At 33.4% G+C, this 21,197-nt stretch overlaps 1 protein-coding gene across 2 annotated transcripts in view; it reads right to left on the reverse strand.

Annotated features, from left to right (window-relative positions):
• The window catches only part of LOC106457056 (cytoplasmic dynein 1 light intermediate chain 2-like), a 41,475-nt gene that overhangs the window by 17,272 nt on the left and 3,006 nt on the right, over positions 1-21,197 (reverse strand). For both annotated transcript variants that reach the window (XM_022382873.1, XM_022382872.1), the window contains exons 2-6: positions 18,132-18,205; positions 16,065-16,181; positions 13,997-14,227; positions 7,605-7,768; positions 924-1,017 (exon numbers count right to left, since the gene is read on the reverse strand). In XM_022382873.1, the coding sequence (XP_022238581.1) occupies positions 924-1,017; positions 7,605-7,768; positions 13,997-14,227; positions 16,065-16,181; positions 18,132-18,205 (680 nt within the window). The remainder of the gene's footprint in view (positions 1-923; positions 1,018-7,604; positions 7,769-13,996; positions 14,228-16,064; positions 16,182-18,131; positions 18,206-21,197) is intronic.

Here is a 21,197-nt window from a genome sequence, read left to right on the forward strand (position 1 = left end):
ATATATATATATATCAGTAATGATGTTTTGAAATCACTGCAGTAAATATTACAGCCTAAAATCAATATAAACTTGTGAAACGATAACTGCTTTTTTCCCAAAACTTCTGAAAATTTAAGTTTCTCTTTGTGAACAATTACATTTGTAGATACACCATATTTAATTAAAACAGTGCTGTAAGTTATAATTAATAGTCTAACATACATACAAAACTGATAAGGTAGAAAAACAAATTATCATACACATTCAGAACATTTTATAGCATCATATAATTCTTTTTACCTTGATTCATTTCTGCAACATATTACGTTATATACTTCTAATCTTGTATATATATATGTTGCAAACATGGTGTCTGTGCCAAGCATTTGCCTATCCCCATTTACGACAGCTGCTTCCCAAGCTGCATTTGAAAAGCTGCACATAGAGATAAACCTCAACATTTATTTTTGAAATTACAGGAGTACATTCATGAAAAATGTTAATGTCAAATTTTATTTTGCAAGCAGGATATTATACACTAAAGTGTTAGGAATTAATCACACTATGATTCACAATTCAAAATGTGACGTAACTTAAAGAATAAAAATGTAGATTTATGGTAAGAAATTATTGAGTGGCTCTTAACATGATTGAAATGTTCAACAACTACTTTTTTGCAGTGGGCAGTATAAGTTGCTCACAGCTTTGGCTCTGAAAGAGTACGACACAATTAAATTAACCTTTTTTAAAAGTCCATGAAATAATTTAAATTGATGGATTAACTTAAACTTTTCTGTAACTGGGGATGAGTACTTTTGCTTGTCCACCATAATACAAATCAGTGGTTGGTATGATATTTGTGATATTACAACAGAGACTGATGATAATTTTACTGGTGTAAGATGTGGCAATAAAAAGAAAAATTTCATATTAAAGGATACATTTCAGGCAAAATTTTCTGAGTGCTTGCTGAATGAAGTCAAAATGCTCATCTTTATAATCATAGTCTTTTTCCAATGTGGACATAAAATCAGTCTAAAAAGAAAGAAATCACAAAATTAAACATTCAATACAGAAAAAACAGTGGCCAGAATCAAGCAACTTGGTTTGTGTGAACCACAAACTCTTACTTTTAAATAAAACTGCAAGGTGTCTAAAACCTATTCAATCTCTAACAAGTTTCCATAATTGATCATCAAACTCCTTTATCTTTCCGCAAAAAGCACTTCCAAAGGAAAATGAGCTCAACTAAAATCAAACTAGGGTTCTAACAATCAACTAGCCTACTATTTTACCAACTAGTTACTAGATAATAAATGAGCTCAAACTAAAAAACATCAAACAAATGAAATTATATATATACATATATGGAAGGGATAAAAATAAATGTTATTGCAAATGTAACACTTATTTAAATTTATCTTTGAACTCTTATGTTCGTAGTGTCTCTATCCCTATAAACTAGTGCTCTTTATCACAGAAAATTAAAGTTCCAAAATAAATTTTACATTTGTAACAAAATTTGTTTTATCCCTCTCAGTAAGTTTCTTTAAAAATCCTCTTTTTTTAAACTTTGCTTTACTCGCTATTTTATGTTTGTGACTCTTTTTAAGTGTGTGGCTACCAACTTAATAGTTGTTATGCATGGGATAAATTTCAGTTAGAAATGTCTTTAATTCAATTAAATGAAAGCCATTTTAGATAAATAAGTGTGTGTGTGTGTGTGTGTGTGTGTGCTAATTTGTAAAGTAACAATAACCTAGAACTATGTAAACACACATTAGTATAGGCACAGAATGGTCATTTTCTCTTTCTAGAATTGAATAATTGTAGATTTTGTTGTATTATACACCCTCTGCCACATAACCTCTATCAGAGCTAGCTTCCAATACAGTATACTTCATAATAACTTCTGTTATATGCTTTCAGAGATCAAAATATACACATATATATTGAAAATATATCAATCCTTGTTATAGCAGTATAAAATACTTCTCTCACTGTTTTGTGAAAGGATTTGCAAAAATAAGATGTAATACATATTGCATATAAAACTGAATTTTAAGTCTGTAACAAATCCAAAACTGTGCTTTCACAAAATTTATAAGAAAAAGAAGCATATACAATTTTAAGAGATTTTTGAAAACATTCATATTACAAATGCTTATACACTTTCCTATAAAACTAATTTCAGAGGTTTTACTTCATCTCTAATCTAAATATACAAGCAGTTATAACTAGTTTTACTGTCTCTGTAATAAACAAACATCTTATTCTCTATTGAATGTCTCCCGAGTACAACTTCATTAACATTTCTTTAAAACTTTTCCTCAAATACAAGTAAACTCAGCTACTGATAAGTCTATTTCTGATGATCTATGAAATAAAATTGAACTACAGGGAGAATATTGTTATGTGGGTTACATTCTAAAGCAAAAAATAAACAATTATCATAAAAAATGTGATTTCAAGACGTTTTAAACATTTCAATTCATACTAGTAACATCAAATTCTAAATAATTTTTAAATGGGATATGAATACAAACTCCATAAATTGTTATCAGTTTGTAGTACGCTATATTTACAATAATGCTTAACGATGTAACAATTGGAAATCTTCTAGTAATAAATGGGTGAAAGAGGAGTTGCAAAAATTAATATTTTCAGTATAGGAAAGTATTAACTTCCAATACAATTACTTACGTCTTCTCACAGTTATAACTAGAATCCCATGTTGAGATAGTGGAGGGACCAGTGTAAAAGTACTTAGATGAGCACCCTTCAAAACCATCTGAAGAGCACCCATGGAGTGTGCCATCTCTGTGGAGTGGACAACACTCAGGGGAGACCACACCACATCTGAACCAGGTATACTCTTCTGCAATGTGGAGCCAATAGGTGTGGTGTCACAATGAAAAGGGGGAACAAGGTAACAAATATAAATCTCTAAGGAAGAGGAATGCATATAGAGTGGCTAGGGTGCATCGGACTATAAGCGGGAAGTCAACTCTAGTCTAGACCAGTGGCACCAGGAGGAACTCAACTGGCCAATCTTCCCTCTAAATTTTCAATCCACGTTTGGAATGAATTTTTTCATGTGTACCAGTATCAAAGCAATGTGTGAATGTGTGTTACTAACTTTTTATTTAGGGGGGGGGGCACTTTTACACCATCGACCCTATTGGATCATTAGACTGCTTTGCAATGCTACCAGTTAGTTTTTTGGGCTTTAGGCCCAAGGATTGCCAAGGTCATTAAGGCCATCAATGTGTTGAGACTTCTCCATTACTGAGGATGTGTGTGGCTGACATAATGAAGTGTGTGGCACTTGATTGGTTGTTGTGCAGCCACGTAGCTCAAAGGGAACAGCCCATGGAAGGGGGAGTGTCCTCAACCATTCACCTCAGGTCTAGGAACCAGAAGGGAAGAGGAGCTTCCATTCTGAGAACTTAAACCATCATGTGCACAAACACAATACAATCTGCAGCAATAAACCCCAGGAATATACATCCAGATGACATCAGGAAGGTGGAAATGCAATGTGCAGGGTCAATTCCTGTCCAAAGCCAATCAGCATTGGTGATGTAACATCCAGTCCATGGTAGGACGAAGGTCCCAACCCACTCATATGTGAGGACTTATGTTAGCTGCTCCAGCCAAAATCAGTCGCTCAGGAATTGACATTTAGGCAGTGGTAGGAGGGTAGGTTTCCAGCTGGAGGGGGCAAACTGCAAAATTGATATAAAAATCCACTCTAGACCGGCAGCATTTGGAATACAACATCAGACCCACAGCAGGAGGATAGTCACACTTCCTACACAGGCAGAACACCACCACTCTACTCTCGACTCAGTGAAAATGTGCACACTCAGGAGAATTCCTCCATGATCCACCACCCCAGTGGTTAGGAACTGGTAAATGGTAAGGACTCCCATACTCCACTGGAAAAGGGGGTAAAGCAGAAAGAGATTGCTGCCTAGCTCTAATGTTCCTTAGATTGCCAAATCAAGAACAGCCTGCTTTTCTCTGGTGGTGCATTCTTCTAGACTTTCCAATGCATTTCTCTCCCCCCCTCGTGTTAGTCCATGAGTGTACAGTCCAGTAGGAACATATTTATGATATATAATGCTGCGAGGAAGAACCTGCAAGCAGTCTTGTGGAACATCCCATCTCAACAGCGAGTGTGATAGACCTTATAAATCTCACAATGTAGATTTCGTTTATCAGTGTACCTGGACAGGCACCACTTGTCACAGATCAGAATCCATAACATTTTAATTAGATTCCTGAAAAAAAATGGAGAACTGAAATAACTTACCCATTCATAATTGTACTGATGTATGAAGAATGATTACAGGGCGAAGATAATATATGGCTGAGCAGGAAATGACCAGATGATGCAAGTAGTGTGACTCAAAAATGTAGGGAGTGGTCCACATGCCAGCCCGGATAATCTCCTCCAAAGAACGACTGAAATGAGCTGCCAAGGACATTGTGAAGTGATGGACCTGATAAGATGATACACAAAACAACTGGCAAGATTTAGGAGAAACGGAGGAATATGCAATACAGATAACCTGATGAACCCAACCAGTAAGGGTGATGGGTGAAAAATGACAAAAAATGGATGGATTCCAATGGATAAACAAATGGAAGCAAGAGGGTGCTTTGTGTGACATGTAACACTGTGAAGCATGAACCGGAGACAATCCGAATCAAGGTGGGAGTAAGTAAGATATATGGAAGGAAGGGAAATAACTGGATAGGAAAACAAATGGCAAAAATGGGAAAAACGAAATGTAGATGACAGCGCCATCCCTTCTCCAGCATCCTCATTCTAGGGTTCTTCATACTTCCGTTCCATGAGTGGCTTCATGAGTGGGTTTTGTCTAGTCATATGTGTAGCTTCCCAATTGTCTAACACTCTCCATACCTCATCCATGTCTTTGTATTGATATAAGTGGAGAATATTCAGCATGGTCTATCTCTTCGTCAAGTATCTGATTTTTTACATGGTTGTTTGACATGGGTCTGTCCTTTTCAACCATTGTGAGCTATAGGGCTGGGAGAGAGGGAGAGGTAATGGAGGTTGTTCCTGGACAAGGACGAAACCATTGTTGAGCTAGCCAGACAGGAGCCACAAGAAGGATCCAACACAGAGTGGATTCTGTGGTAGAAGACATATGGGAGACTATTCATAATGAAACGATCCTTCCAATCCTGGCTGAATGCCTACATGGCCAAAGCCAAATGATGTGGAACTGGGTACCAAAAGATAGGAAGCTTGTCATTCAAATGAGTGGCAGATGCATCCAGTTGGGGAAAATACAACTGAGAATTAGCTATCAAAATACCAAGAGGTCAAGAGACCACTCAATGGGTAGAAACTTCTTGAGATGGGTCAAATGATCATTGACAAGATTGAGGGTACCTGGTATGTGACAAGCCAGCAAACGAATTTGATGGCTGTGGCCAGAAGAGGAGGTCTAGCTTTGTGGGAACATAGAGTGCCCCCTTGACTGATGATGTAAGAGACAACCATCGAGTTGTCAGAATGAGTCAAAACTGTCATGCCCCACAGATATGAGAAAAAATGAACCATAACCCAACGAACAGCAAGGAGTTCCGAAAGGTTGATGTAAAGACCAAACTCTTCCCGAGACCAATGGCCTGAGATCTCCTGTGTATTGCAGCATGTACCCCATCCTCACAATGAGGCAACTGTGAAGACATGAATATTTAGACAGGGAGGAGAAATAGGTACTCCCTCTGTTGTGTTGTCCCTGTAACTACCATAGGAAGTTGGACTGAAGCAAAGAAGGATATCTGTAAATCCAGAGAGTTCCTGATGAGGAGCCACTACAAGGAACATTTGTGGACACAGTGCAGAATGATAAGAGCCTCCAGTGATGCCCAAGTTCCCAAAAGAGAGAGAACCTCTCACTCAAGGAGAGAAGGTGCTGATAGTGCTCTCTGAACTAAAAACTCTAAGGATTGCAGATGAAGAGGAGAAGGCAGTGTTCAACTGAGATGTGAGTTGTAAAAACAACCCCAGATGAACAAGATATTGAATGGGGTGGATAACAGACTTCTCCAATAAACCAACCCACCTGAGCAGCTTCTCTGAGAAGTTGGGTGTGTGTTGTCCATATAAAAATAGAAACTGAGCCTGTGAAAATGTAGGAAATGGGCAAATGACTGGACTGCCAGACAGAAAGCATAGGGTGCCAATGCCAGCCCAAAAGGAAGAGCTTGAAATTGATAAACGTGATTCTCATGGAAAAAACATAGATAATAATGTGATGCCCGAGCAACAAGGATGAGAAGATAAGCATCAGACACATCAAATCTTGTCATCTAAAGCCCTGGAAGAAAGGCCTATTTGAGAGATAGGTAGGATTCCATGGTGAACCAAGGCATATTGAGGAAGTGATTCAGATGGGAGAGAAAGAAAACATGATGCCAATACCTGCTCATTTTGAGAATGACAAAATGTCAGGAATAGAATCATGGAAGCACAGGAGAAAACTGTACAATGGTGCCATTGATGAGGAGATCTTGAACTGCTTCTGTGAAATGCTATTGGAAAACAGAAACTTCAGGGGGGGAAAGGAACTGGGACAGGGAATAAGGTGGAAGGAAAAACACAGAGAGTCATTTTGACAAAACTCAATTGATCCAAGGGTTTGCTTAACAATGATATGCAAGAACAATAGCCTCTGCAGTACATGGGGGATGCAGCATATCATACCCCACATGTAATCAATCTGCAAAACAAAACTCAGAACTAGGTACTGCACTTAATAAGGACGGGGAAGGATCATATGACATGGGTGACAAAGACAAAATACTTAAGATATCACGTCTAAAAATGATGAATGAGGTCTAGGTGCTTCTACAGGCTGAGAAAGTGCTTGCACAACAAAGGAAGGAGGGGGGAGACTGTCCAAGTCCACATCCTCCTGATCTAAGTCCTCAGGTAATGGCAATATTGTTTGTAGATCAGGAGATCCCTAAGGAGCATGAAAGAAGCTTCCTTCGCTGATAATGCCACACTTGCAGCCACTGTCATAGGCTGTTGAATGCAGGTACTGTCGGTAGTCATTGTAGTTGTAATATTAAATTGTGAATTCATAAATATTGACTGACTGCCAGTAATTGAGTGAGAAATAGAATTCCCAATCAAATAAAGAAATCCAGCTCAATAGTGGATTATAAACAATACTTTAAAATGAAAATACCAGTAACTGAATATTTTTAAAGCACACTGAAGAAGAAAGAATTGTTCAAAATCAAGCAGTTGGTGTTAACACTGTTGTGCCAAATCAAGAAGTAAAACTTGGGTTCAACTGCATAGAGGAAGTCAACTATGATATGAGGGTTTCTCGCACTCCTATTAGTGGAGGACTGTCGCATGCTAATTTGCGTACTTAAATGCAGTTGAACCACGTGGTACACATGTGGAATTAAGTGGGAGTTTCAAGGCTAGTGGAGGTAAGTAATCATATCGGAAGTACCAATTGACTTTTTAATAATTTATATTCTTATTATATTTGAATCAAAGTAAAATATATATAGTGAATTTAAATAAACACAAAAAATGTATCATATTGTTAACATACCTTTGTCACTACTACAATCACATCAAGCCCAACATTGCAGGTTAATGTGATTTCATCAAGTGGTAATGATATGGTTTCCTCTTCTGATCCTGATCCTTTTTTTAAAGATGTTACATTTTCTATCTCATCTCTTGGTTCAAGATACTCCTGGAATCGTTTCAAAGCTGAAATGAAACATACAATTTTGCTATGGATAAGTTTCTTTTTAAAGGTTTTGAAAAGGGATAAAATGTTTGCTCTTGATACAATAAAAAAAACAAGAGAGAGAAAATAATACACACATTGTAAGAACTTTATTAGATTTCTTCCACCTTTAAAAAAACTACATTTGAATAAAACTTAAACAGGTAATTTATTTCTTTAATGAAAAATCAGCAAAAGTTAATAAAATAGAATGAAAAGGGGTGGTGGGCGATGATATTATTGACCCCGGGCCTGGGCTGGCTCTCAACGCCCATGTTTTCTGCTATAGGAAAATCTTGTTCATTATACTGCCTTATATGAAAATCAGAATGTACTACAGCTGTTTCAAGAGAGTAGATTAAAAAGAAAATTACTTAATCTAGAAATTGAAATGCTTCTGAAGACACTAAAATGTCAAGTTTATATGATAAACCCATACTCAACTTACCACACAATTTTCAAAAATGATGGATATCTCAGAAAATGAAAGAGCAAAATTAATATATTGTTATTTTATTATACTTGACGATAGAAAAAAGTTTTTGCAAAATTAATATCATAATTTAATTTTTTTTTTACTGTCACAGTTTTTATTAACTGATGGGACTGGTCCACTGAACCAACTCTGTACTGGACAAGAAATATTAACTACAATTCAGAATTTACAAAGTGTACCGTCACAAAATATGCCAAGCTTTTATTCAACAGTAAAGTCTATTGTAGACAAACAAGAGGGAATCCTCAATAGCCATGGCACTTGAAATGTATTCAGGCAGGATTAGATTAAATTAATCTAGGAATAATTTTATTCCATTTTATTAGCTATATTTTTGTGTGCCAGCAATACCATGCATGGGGTGTGCATATATTCGGTTCAGTTTTATTACTCATCAAGATTTCTACCAGCCTACCCTCAAATTGAAATTCATTTAGGCAGGATTAGAGTACATTAATTTTTGAGACCTTGGGCATGGTCAAATAAATCAATCGAGAGGGTTTGACCTCCTGAGTCCAAAAATGTAATTAGATCTGAGGTCAGTCAAGAGATGATGGAGCTATGAGCTAAAAGCTTGTACTTGAAAAAAAAACAAAAAACCTCAGACCTGTTCTATAAGCCACTATGCTGCAGATAAAAATGAGATGTGTTACTAAAGTTTTTGTATTAAACAAAAGTATGTGTGAAATGCTGAAGTTAGTCTGGCTCAGACTCTGGCAAATCCAAATGCAATGTGATATTCATATGAAGCTTAAAAATACTTTTGTCCATCATAAAGTTTGCAAACTGTGTTTGCATAACCTCTACAGCCTCCTAAACACATTTCTAAAGTCTCTTTTCAACATCCCATTATATTGTTTCTGAACTGTTGCAAAATCATCAACATATGGTAACAAACTGTTTATAACTCTGATATTATATGCATAATACCCAATTGAATGGCACTCTGTAAAAGATCAGTGCATGCACAGTTTGATACACACACATGTGAACATAGGGTTAATTGTACTCAACATGCAACAGTAATTCCATTAAGCTAACAATAATAACTTAATATGTAAATGGCATTAATATCACACTGTTCTCCTCAGTAATACCACAATACTGAGGTGTATCCAATATTAACTTAAAGTTATCATCATAACAAGCTGATTACTTTCTTGGAGAAAAGTGAACAAATTAAACTTCATATTAAAATACTTGCTTACAGATATCATCCTTCTCAAAGTAGTCTCTCAGTTCCTATCATTTTCAAGTACGTGGGTGACAATTAAAGTACCAATCCAGAGGAATGAATATGTTGAGTCCTTGTAATGCGAGATCAAGACAGAAAAAATAAAATCACCAATCTAATGGTATGTTTCTACTTGTACAAACAGTAACTAAACTTTTGACCTAAATGTCTCTACCACAAAAATTATTTACATGAATTGAAATTAAGGTGAAATGCAAATAGTAACTTACTTAAGAATGGATATAAGAAGATATTTTTTGGCACACTGCTGACCTTCTCTCTTTCCCACTTGTTCCTGCTCCACCATCTAATGATCTATACTTCAAACTCATGTTGCACAACAATTAATCGAGCTCATGATTAAATCTTTTACCAACAAACAAAATACACATGCTTAATAATGTAATAAAGACTCTTTCAACAAACCAACTTTACTTAGATATCTGAAGAAAAAATGTATGAATATGAACATATAGATAAATATTGTTAAAATTCAAATTTCTTTATTGCAAAAATGCATGTTTAGAATACTTAAACTTACCTCTGGGTGGAAAGGAAGCAATATTTTCCAAATTAAAAATGCAAATGTATCCAAAGATAAACAACAGTTAGCATTTCTCTTTATGGTCCAGGTTAAATTAATGTCCAGATTACCAAAAGGTATCTAAAGGAGATGAGACAAAATGAAACATATGGAATAACTAAAGTGACCAAGACAGCCATAACTCAGATTACAAAGACACTTGGCATGTCCATAATGTATTTTAAGACAAAATCCTCAGAAACTTAATAACCTGAACTATAGCAACTCAAAATCCACCAAAAAAACAGCAAGGGAAATAGAAATCCCCAAACAAAAGGGCCAGAGCTTCAAGTATACCATAAAACATAGTATCTGAAATGCTCAAAAGTCCATCATAAATTGAAATAATGCAAAGGTGAAAACCTTATCCAATCTAAGCTGGTGTAATAAAGATTCCCCAACTATCCATTATGTTGAAGTCTTCATTCAAGTAGCAAAATATTTTCCAATACCAATGATATTGCACTTGTATTTTGTATTTATGGTAAAGCTAATACAGCTATCTGCCACCATCCCTAATTTTTAACTACTGACCAGAGAGAAATCAGTCAGTCAGAAGCATCTTACAATCCCATAGTAAGGGATTGATTGTCACTCTTATAATGCACCCACAGCTTAAAGTGTGTGAAATATTTTGAGGTATCATATGGATTTGAATACGGCTCTTAGCTCCAAAATCCAAAGCTCTTTGTACAAGGTCAAGCCTCATCCACCAAAGAAATAGTTAATAGGGTATGGTTTGTATCTAACTGAAAATCAACTCAAACTGAAAATAAAGTAACTTGACAAAATACTTGTCCTGAGCCCAAACTTTCCACGGAGAATGTAGGATAACAATATAATGCAGCAAATAACCAGAAGCAGATAATATGAAGAATATACACTATAAGTCATGATGTTTTAAAAGCTTAATGTTGGTCTTAGATAAATGATCAAATACTTTCTTTAACTCTCAAAAATCTTGCTTCTCCATATGATTCAATTATTTTGAAGTTGCTGGCATACACAAGTTTGTCTCAGAAATTTAAAGCAACATTTAGTGTAAAGTCTGATCTTGTACTGGAATTTTCCTTGATGTTAATGGAACTACATCAATCCATTAACCTTATTCATACTGGCAAACAAAGGAATTGTTATTGCACGTTACTACACAACGTTTCAACAAAATCATAATCAAGTAAAAAGGAAGAAAAAAGACTAAGAAATTGAACTGGAACCATAATTAAATTATATAGAAGAATAAAAGTCAAAAAATAATATTGCTGTATAGAAAAAATAAACATTTAGAAGTTAGAATGAACAAAACCAAGTAAAAATATATCTATTGCATGAAGAACAACTTCAGTATCCAAGTGAGAACCCAACAGAAATCAGTTCAACTTTGATTGTTCTATTCACAGTTGTCAGTAGCTAATCATTTATATACCACAAATAAACTGGGGTAAAGTTACAATTATCTGATAGATAAGATTTCAAAAAATGTGTGTTTTGAAAACAAACACCCACCACTCTATCTAACACTGAAGAGTTGAGCTAGGAGAAGGAAAGAAACAATAACTAATAAATGAGAAGTCAGTTTATTAGAACCTGACTAACACATTGACTCAAAGAATAGAATTTAATCAATCAAGTAAGCAAACAAAAAGATTAATAGTTTTCTCACAAGACAAGAACTATTAAAGGAGCTTGAGCAAAGAAAGTTGTCAGTAAGATTGAATAAAAAGACAAGGGTAAGAATCAGGACATATATCTTTCTAGAAGAGCAAAACTGAGAACTACAGACTCATAAAGCGTCTGATCTTGGAAGACAAAAGGGAAGAATCAGGTCATATCTTTCCAGAAGCCCAAAAACTCAGAGTTCTAGGGTTTTTTACAGTGAGTCATCCCGAAGAATTCTAGCATATTTTCAAGTAATCAGTTGTGAAGAAAGCTCCACATACCATACTCCTGTAACATCTGTAAAAATAAACTTGTACAGGAAATATACAGTACACAGAAAATAGGGTGATGCACATCTGGACAAAGAAGAGTCAGTAAAAACAAGAGGGAATCCCCAATAGCCACAGCACTTGAAATTCTTTCAGGCAGGATTATAGTAAATTAAACTACGAGATCCTTTTTTCCTTGGGTGTGCGTATTCCCGATTCGATTTTATTACTCATCAGGATCTCTACCAGCTTACCCTCAACTAGAAATTATTTTAGGCAGAATTAGAATAAAGTGATCTATGAAACCATGGGCATGGTCAAATACATCAATCAAAAGGGTTTTGTTTTACCTCCTGAGTCCAAAACTGTAATTAGATCTCAAATCAGTCAATAGATGGCAGAGCTATGAGCTAAAAATTTATACTTGAAAAACAACAACAATATCAACTCAGAGCCATTCTATGAGCCCCTATGCTGCAGCTAAAAAAAAAAGAGTAAGAATATTAATGAAACAAATCCAACTAATTTACCTGCAAGTTGGAAGATAAGAGTGAACCCCCCACATAGTGATCTAGGAAGTTAGAGAAAAAAGCTTCAGAGGGCAACTGGGTCAATGAGAAATGGTACAAAGTAAAAACAAGTTTGAGAACAGGGAAATGTTCAACATGAAGGGAGAGTAAGAAATACAAGCTTCTCACTTCTGAGAGAAAGACTTCAAGTAATAAGAACTTAAAAAATTTCCTCAGAAAGCCATGATCATGATAAAAAAAGAAAAAAAATCTAGAAGAATTCTACCAACTTTTTATTATCCAAGAAAAAAAAAATCACAAAAATTGGGCAGGAACAATGTATAAAACAAATGGGCAAAAACAAACTTCATTTAAATTGCATCAAACTGAAAAATATGATTGATTAAATCAGTAACATAAAGGGACAACAAAAACAAAATCCATGTCATAAAGGAAAAACTAAGCCTTGAAATAAGGAGCAACATTTCTTGTCACCAAAAAAATGTATATTTCTATGTGGGAGAGACTAAGGTCAACAGTGAATTTGTGTAATAACTATCTTTTAAGTTAATCTACTATCTAGTAAGTTAATGTACTAAACATTTTTAAAGTACTTCTGAGGCCAGTAAGTATGCTTTTAGTGATGAAATGGTACTCTACTGAACTCAAACACAATGTTTATCCCCCCTCTATTTTTATTTATTCTCATAAACCTGTCTTTAAGTCCACATTTTAAAATGTCTTATCCCCCTCTTTTTCTTATATAAGTATTATAATAAAATTGGTGATTATGAAATCAAATGTCCCCAAGACTTAACTTTCTGGTTGAACAACTGTGTAGAAAACTTTCTTGGATGTGTCATAACTTATTAATTCAGGAATTTTGCACCTTAAGTAATTATATAAGCAAGCTAAGTATATTTATTAGAATGATGTATTCCAAACATACATGTCTTGAAGTGAAAGTTAATCATGATGACAGACAGTACATCACAACAATAACTATTACATCACACACTATACTACATATATTACATCTAGTTAATGCTTGTACTTTTTCTTTGTGAAGTATGTATTAATGCTTCCAAATAGTTATTTACTACTGTCACACCTAAATTAAAAACATTATTTTTTTTATTGTCAGACCTGCACTGAAAACTATTATTTACTACTGTCAAACTTGCACTTAAGTATATATATATATATATATATATCTAGTTATATTAGTTAAATACAATTGTATCAGCAGAATACTATTACTTAACTTATAAAACACTAGGTTTCATATGTGTAACCAATGTTTCTGATCTACAAACTTAACATATTGTAATCATTACTTTAATAAAATTTGTTTGTAAATTTCATCATATTTCAATTGCAGCTGCCTTTAACATTTAATTATACAAATAATTTCTATACAAAATCAAATTCATTATTAAATAAACAGACTAAAAATTACTTTTCTGTTTGAATTCTTTTACAAGATCCGAGTCTAGCTTCAGTCTATCAAGATTTTCTTCTAAAATCATAGCCCATTTCTCCAAAGACTCCAAAATATTCCATGGCTGGGTCATGGATGCTGCCAGGAGAACTGTGATATGGGGGAAGGATACTTCATTTACAACATATTTTAGGAGGTTTCTGTGCCATGGGTCTCCATCTAGGATCCACACTCCGAGCTGTGTGTGATCTGGAAGTGTTTCGCATCACACAAGTTTCAAAAGTATGAATATTACTTTTATGTAAAATCAAGCAGTTTATTACATACAGAACTGTGCTAGTTTCAGAGAAAAGTGTGTTTGAATTTATTCTTTTTTAAAACTTAAAAAAACATTGCAAGATAAAGGATTAAATTTTCTAATTTTCTGTTTTTTATAACAAATTTTTAGACAATGAGTAAATCTAGTTCAGATTAGTGTCTATTCACACTTAAAAAATATATAAAATAAAATACTGTAAAAATTGATTAAACTCTTAAACACTTTCATCATTTGAAATTTTGTGGCTATTGATATAGACCAGTATCTCTTCAATTTAAGTTATTTGCACCAAAGCTGGTCACACATAATCACATCATCAAAACTGACCCAGATACCAATGGCTTAAATTAGAAAAATGGAAGTCAGTATGCTAGAATTGCTCATTTCTGCATTCAGTCAGTTAACGAATTACAGAACTTAATGTACTGTTATGTCATTTTAATTATTTTTTCTATATAAATAGTAGGTTTAAAAGATACAGGTTCAATATTTTATTTATGCTATATATGAAAGTTTATTTCTGAATAAAGAGTAAATAGTTAACAGCCTCTTTTAATTCTTTGAAAACAAAAAGATGGCACCAACATCTAACACACAAGTCACCAAGTTGAGAAATGCAGACAAAATTAACATGTGACCAAAGTTGACTGCATTACATATAAATAACATAGATTAATATGATGTAGTTCCTTATCAATAGCCAGCCCCTTTTTGAAAATTAAACTCTAAGTAATAATTAATAGAGCTTTAGCTCAAATGAGTAACTATTCTAATAAGGATAACACACACATCTTTGGGTATACTTACACTAAAACAACATTACAGTAACTGTTACAGACAGATGACATGAAATGGCAAGTTTAGCAGTAATATTCTTTACTATAATCTTTTTTTTTTCCCCAAATCAAGTGAACTAACTTTATTCTTATTGCAATCCATTTCCTACAACTCTTAAAAATCAGTATGTAAGAATCATCGATATTACAAGACACTAAAAGTGAAATGTTAAAAAACAGTGTCAATTACCTACCTATGACCATTCATAGGATTCAGTTCCCACTGGTAAATAATATAAAGCATTTCTAGTCTTCTATACATTTCTGCAATGTTTTTCAACTAATTTTGCTCAAATTAGTACTGTAGTTTTATGATTTCATGTGATGACTATTTGAAAATTATAAATATTTATTAATTTTTAAAGAATATAATTTACTACAATTGTGCTTGATTTTCCAATTAAAAGTATTAAAGACTATAAAAAAAAAACTTGATTTTTCTCTTTAAAAGTATCTGAAACTCTTTTTAAAAAAATCAACCCTCACTATAAAATAACACTACTTACATTTTTTTCTAATACTTTTATTCTAAATGTGTTTCATGTTGTTCTACACAATGTCTACATATGTAGATAAAGGTATACATGAATTGATCATATTACCACTTAAAACATTTTGAAATGTGTTGAAGAATTGTGATACAACTATGTGGACATAAAATCAAAACTTAGAAACCTGATAAATAATAAATTTACTAATGCTAAATCCAGTTACAGATAGATTAAGGAAAAAATTTGTAAACTTTGGTTTTGAATATTAATTGAAATACTGCACACATGTCACTGTCCCTTACTCCTTCAAAAATGTTGACCCAAAAGAAAAGAATGACAAGTCTTCACAGCACACCTCTTTAATTACCACACTTAGATTTACTTTAAGAGATTTAAGCTGGGAAGGTAAATATATAAATTACTAACAAAAATACGTTTACCATCTCTGTATTCATCTCGAACTAAAATATAATGATACTCTAGTCCAGAGCCTTTTTTTGGATCTTCATTCCCTTGTAGTTTAGCAATGAGTGAAGTTTTCCCACACTCATCATCTCCTGAAACAGAAAGAAAAAATTATAAAAAATAACTTTGAAACATGGTGCCTGAAAGTTTTACCTTTTACTCCTAAACTTATGCATGACAGCATATCCAAGATGATAAGTGACAAATTTTAAGAAATTTTAATGACACCATATTTTATGCAAATAAGCATTCTGGAATTTGAAAAAATCACATTCTAAGGTTTATAATGAATAAATATTTTGAGGTTTTATAAAAATTAATAATAAACAAGGTTATGTGAATGTAAACAAAAAATTTTAATCATGATTTCTTTCAATACATCTATATGAAAAACATAATACAATTTGTATATATTTACAATAACTATGGCTTTAATATAAAATGCCAATAACATCATATCACAAGTTAATATGGTCTAGGTATTTCAATATCAATGCATATCCTTGGTTAAAATTTTCTTGATCTGAGTTTTAAATGATGGTTAACTACTTAATTTTACTTGGTTGGTTGAAACAAGTGAATAAACATAGTTTAACCACTTTTATGTTTGTTTTTAGCACACAGGACTATAAAACTAAATTACTGTACCAAAGCTGGATACATACAATATTAACTTTAACATTTTGTTTTAATTCCTTATTTAGAGGTAATTATCACAACCACATATTGCATAGTAACATATACTAGATGTACTTCTGCAGGATCCCCAAAAGTATTCTGTTTCTAAAGTAAATAAAACCAAAACTAAGACTAACAAATATTATTATTTCTTGCTTTTTAAGTTCATATGTCATTCTGCATTGTAGCCTATAGAGTGCATAGTTCTTCTCATGTTTCATGGCATGGGCACGTTTTATTGACATCACAACAGTACAAATTGCAATGTTAAGCATCCCTTATGTAATGTCATTTAATGTCTACTGACTGACTGACAAACAACACACTACTGTATAGTGATGCAAGAGGTTAAAAGAGGTTATCCCTTCAAGCAGCCTTCAGCCCCCTTTTGGGGAAATTATGGTATACAACAAATTCAAATTAAGCTTCTAATTTAAAAGTCTGCTATAAGCTGATCAGACATATCATAGGAGTAACAAGTCTCAACTGAGTTAGGTTTCAAATGATTACCTACCAGAAGAAATAAACACAACAATAAAACAAAAAGTTTACCTGAACATCTTAAGAGAGAATTTAGCACAGTTTCTCGTGATTGGTGGACCTTTATAATTAAAAACTAGAACATCACAACAGGAGATCTGATCATCAAACATCAATGGACTGTTTTCTTGGAAAAACCATGAATCAAGTTTTAAATTGATACTAACACTATTCTTGGTAGAGAAAAATTGGTCAAATGTCATCAAAATTGACTTTAGTAATTCAAGATATATTATCATAATATAAGGTCTAAGTTACAGATTTATTTTTACTTGCACTGTTTTCCTACCCTGGAACAGTTTTCTTATTTGCATATGATTAATATTTCATTAACCCTGTACTGTGGACAGGAGTGTGTGTACGTGATTAAAAGAAAGACAAGTCATTGTATCAAATTGAAATATATAATTGGAATCCCCTTAAACAACTGTAGTCAGATCCATTAATAACATGTCCACAACAAATATTTTAGAAGTTAACAGTGTTTGACTCAACTTCACTTTAAGCTCACAGGTGAAATTGTTATCGGGAATATCTGGAAAACCACCATGGCTAGGATAAAACCTAAACTCTATTATATTAGGGGTTATTCATGATATTTTTCCCTATTGTTCTGGGGGAGGTGGTGAAAGCTACTACCTTCATAACTCGTCCATTTGAGCTTAAATGACCCTATAACAAAAAAATAACACAAAGGAGTTTTCAATACAAATACCATTCACTTACAAATTTCTGCAAAATATTTAGGTCAGTAAAGTCACTTCAAACAATCCATCTTTTAATTTAAATCCAGCAGAGGAGGAAAAAAAAACACGAAAGCTTACCTAAAATTAACACAAGTTTACAAGAAGGTAGCTTGTTTGGTGAACTGGCTTGGACTTGGCTCAAAATTGTTGACCTGGAAAATATAAGGAAGTCATTATCCATCAACAGTATATATTTGTAACACTTATATATCATTTTTTCAGCGTTATTAGATAAACACCATAAAATTTGAAATATATACCAGTTTATGAAGCATTATCTAAGAAGTGAGTTATAAAAAACATAGTAGAAAGAAAAAACTTGTAATATACATATGGGAAAAATCCACTTATGTGAATGCAATATTACATCTATAGGCTTTCTAGCCAGAAAAAAAATAAAAATTTAGGAATAGATTTAGGGCTATTCAGGTGAATGTTTAAGGCTGTTTTCAAAAATATATTAATCAAAACATTCAGTTCAGTATTTGACTAACACTTGTGAAAGTAATAATGATACTTTGATATAAAGTGTTTAACAGTAATAAACAGGATAATTAACATGTGTTACTACATAAGATCATAAATCTTCCTTACCTGTTAAGAACATCAATCTTTCTTACATCATTTCCTGATAAATTATGCCCATGAAACTACTAATTATTCACATCAGGTCAGTCAACATCACTATCATCATTTTAAGCCCTTGTAAATAGCAAAGCTTCCAGTAAATGAGTACACTTTACAACAATGCTTTCAATCACACACAAATTTCTTTTCAACATGACAGAAGACTGGATGGTTATTAAAACAACTGCATTGGTTACAGTTATATTTTTTCTGTATTTACTTAATTAGTGTGAAAAAAAGTATTTTGAATCCTACATATTTTTTAACCACCTCTTATTTTTACCTTTGGATATGAATTACAGAAATGAAAATATTAAATTTTGAAAATTTAAATTAAATAATATAATATAGTAAACACAGTACAATTACATGTTACCAAAAACTGTTTAGATATTTTGGTGTGTTTTTTTATGTATTGTTTATTTTAGAATCCACTAAATCCACAGTGGCCAACTTGTAAAACTTAAATGCAAAAAAAGAATATACTGAAGCTGAAAAACTTTGTTTGTTGTTAAGCACAAAGCTACACAATGGGCTATCTGTACTGTCCTACCATGAGTATCAAAACCTGTTTTTTTTAGTAGCACAACACTTGACATTTACTGCTGAGCCACTGGAAGCTGAACTGAAAATACAGCTTTCAGAACCAGTAATAGAAATACTCTCACCAGCATTTTACCTTTGACTACACTACTACAACTGTTCAGCAGTCAAGTAGTTGATAGGGTATGTCCTCTACTATGTTGTAATTGTAAAAATAAATACAAATAACCCCAAATAGTATCGTCTACACCAAAATTAGAAACATTCAAAGATCTACTCTGCAACCATTGAAAAAGCTACATATGTGTCATGAAATTCCAGTTGTCCATCCCTCCAATAAATCATCCAACAATAAATAAAAAACATTATATACCTTTTTATTTTGGAATCTGGTTATTACTATCAACTTTCAGCTAAAATACACTTCCAAAAAGAAAGAATAATGATTTAAACAATTGTTTTCACAAAATACAACAACTAGACAGTAAACAGACCATACTTTGTTCCACAGGTTTAAGTAAACCTAACTTTATGAAGTCTATTCTACAAATATGCTCCAACTGTATTAATTCTGAGCTGGTTCAGAAATAATGTGGAAGTTTAAAAAACGATAAGGCTCCTGGGCCAGATAGTATTTCTCCAAGGGTTTTAAAGGAGGTTAAAGATTGGATATATAAGCCACTTTTTATCAGTCCTTGAATAGTGGGCAGGTACTAGAGGGTTGAAAGTTAGCTAATGCAACTCCTATTTTTAAGGAGGTGATAAATATTGTCCCAGTCATTATAGACCCATTAGTCTTACATCAGTTGTGGGAAAAGTTTTGGAAAGTTTGTTAAAAGATGCTTTGCAAAGTCATTTAACAAAGTTTAGAATTTCATTGGATAGTCTACATGGTTTCACTAAGGGAAAATCTTGCCTTACAAATCTTTTGACATTCTTTGAAAAGGTTACTGCTTATGTGGATGAGAGTAAAAGTGTGGATTTGGTATATATGGATTTTCAGAAAGCATTTGACAAGGTGCCACATAAAAGGCTTGTAAAACAGTTATCTCTATAAGTGTGGGGGATAAGTTAGCAAATTGGATAGAAGAGTGGCTGGATGGAAGAAAGCATAGGGTTGTTACATATTGAGTTCAGTCAAACTGGATTAATGTCATAAGTGGGGTACCTCAAGGCTCAGTCTTAGGACCTTTGCTCTTTATGATTTAAATCAATGACACAAATGAAGGAATGGTCCATAAATTACTTAAATTTGCTGATGACATTAAGGACTTGGGTGTTACTAGCCATGAAGAGGATGCTGCTGCTTTACAAAATGATTTAGATCATTTAGTGAGTTGGGCAAATAAATGGCAGATGGGTTTTAATTATAATAAATGCAAGATAACGCATGTGGGTTATCATAATATGAATTATAAGTATAATTTGGATGGGAATAACCTTCACAGTGTCATGAAGGAAATGGATCTTGATGTAATAGTAAATCAGTCTCTAAAGCCCTCCAAGCAATGTGCTGTTGCTAGTGGTTGGGGAAATAGGATTTAAGGTTGTATCTACAGAAATATTGAACAGTAGTCTAAAGAAGTTATAATTTCATTGTATAGGTCACTGGCCAGGCCACATTTGGAATATTATGTTCAGTCTTGGGTTCCTTACCTTAGGAAAGACATTTAATTATTGGAAAGGGTTCTGAGAAGAGTTACTGTAATGATGCCTTGGATGGAGGGGTTGTCATATCAGGGGAGGTTGAAATCTCTCAAATTGTTTTATCTTGAAAAAAGAAGAGTTAGAGGGATCTGACTGAGGTGTTTAAGATTGTAAAGGGAATTGATAGTGTTGATGCATCATCTTTTTTTATATTTAACAGTGAGAATAGTAGGACTAGGAGACAAATATAAGTTTTGGCAAGGTAGGAGTCATCTTCAGCTAAAACAGTTTCATTTTTCTAACAGGGTGAGTGGCCTTTGGAATGGA

This window comes from Limulus polyphemus, unplaced genomic scaffold (genome assembly GCF_000517525.1).
Source record: "Limulus polyphemus unplaced genomic scaffold, Limulus_polyphemus-2.1.2 Scaffold287, whole genome shotgun sequence".
NCBI classification, from domain to species: Eukaryota; Metazoa; Arthropoda; class Merostomata; order Xiphosura; family Limulidae; genus Limulus; species Limulus polyphemus.